Source organism: Danio aesculapii, chromosome 11 (assembly GCF_903798145.1).
Source record: "Danio aesculapii chromosome 11, fDanAes4.1, whole genome shotgun sequence".
Taxonomy (NCBI): Eukaryota; Metazoa; Chordata; class Actinopteri; order Cypriniformes; family Danionidae; genus Danio; species Danio aesculapii.
The window spans coordinates 6,253,369-6,253,986 of NC_079445.1; the positions used below are offsets into that span (position 1 = coordinate 6,253,369).

The window sequence follows — 618 nt, forward strand, 5'->3', positions numbered from 1 at the left end:
TTACAGCTTTAATAAATTTAAAAATATAAATTTAAAATAATACAATAATAATAATACAAATCACACCAAATTGATACATAATATATATTTAAAACTGATGAGAATTTGAATTATTAGTGTAATAATCAATATTTCGTTGTATGGAATTTGTAAGAACATATATTATGGATAATGCCAGTGTTAACCAGTTGCTGAAAAAGTAACCATAAATTCATGAATGCTACATATTTACTTTTGACAATATTTCCATAAACGTTTAGATGAAGAAAAGGTTTGTACTCCAGTGGACTGTCTATAGCCCTGTATAATTCATGCTGCTCAGGAAAAGAGTATCATGCTTGCTGTTGTGTTTTTAGAGTCGGGTTTCAAGACTCCAGTCCATCACCTCCGGGAAAGACATTCCTCATTAACATCCAGCCGCTCGGGAGCCTCTACTCTCCGTCAGTTCACTTCTCACCCCCCCCAAGAGACCGTGAGTACTTGCACACTCCTTTAACCTTTAAGCATCTGAACTCATTTTACATTTAACTGTGTTAAAATAGGATTATTTTTAAAGTTGTTAGATGCATTTACCATTTGTGTGTTTACCATTAATGTTTATGTTAAAAGAGATCCTAG

General features: G+C 32.7%; 1 protein-coding gene across 1 annotated transcript in view; it reads left to right on the forward strand.

Annotated features, from left to right (window-relative positions):
• Positions 1-260: 260 nt before the first annotated feature.
• ctdspl3 (CTD (carboxy-terminal domain, RNA polymerase II, polypeptide A) small phosphatase like 3) overlaps positions 261-618 on the forward strand; it is a 12,061-nt gene continuing 11,703 nt past the window's right edge. The window contains exons 1-2 of the mRNA XM_056468818.1: positions 261-271; positions 357-472. Of these exons, the coding sequence (XP_056324793.1) occupies positions 261-271; positions 357-472 (127 nt within the window). The remainder of the gene's footprint in view (positions 272-356; positions 473-618) is intronic.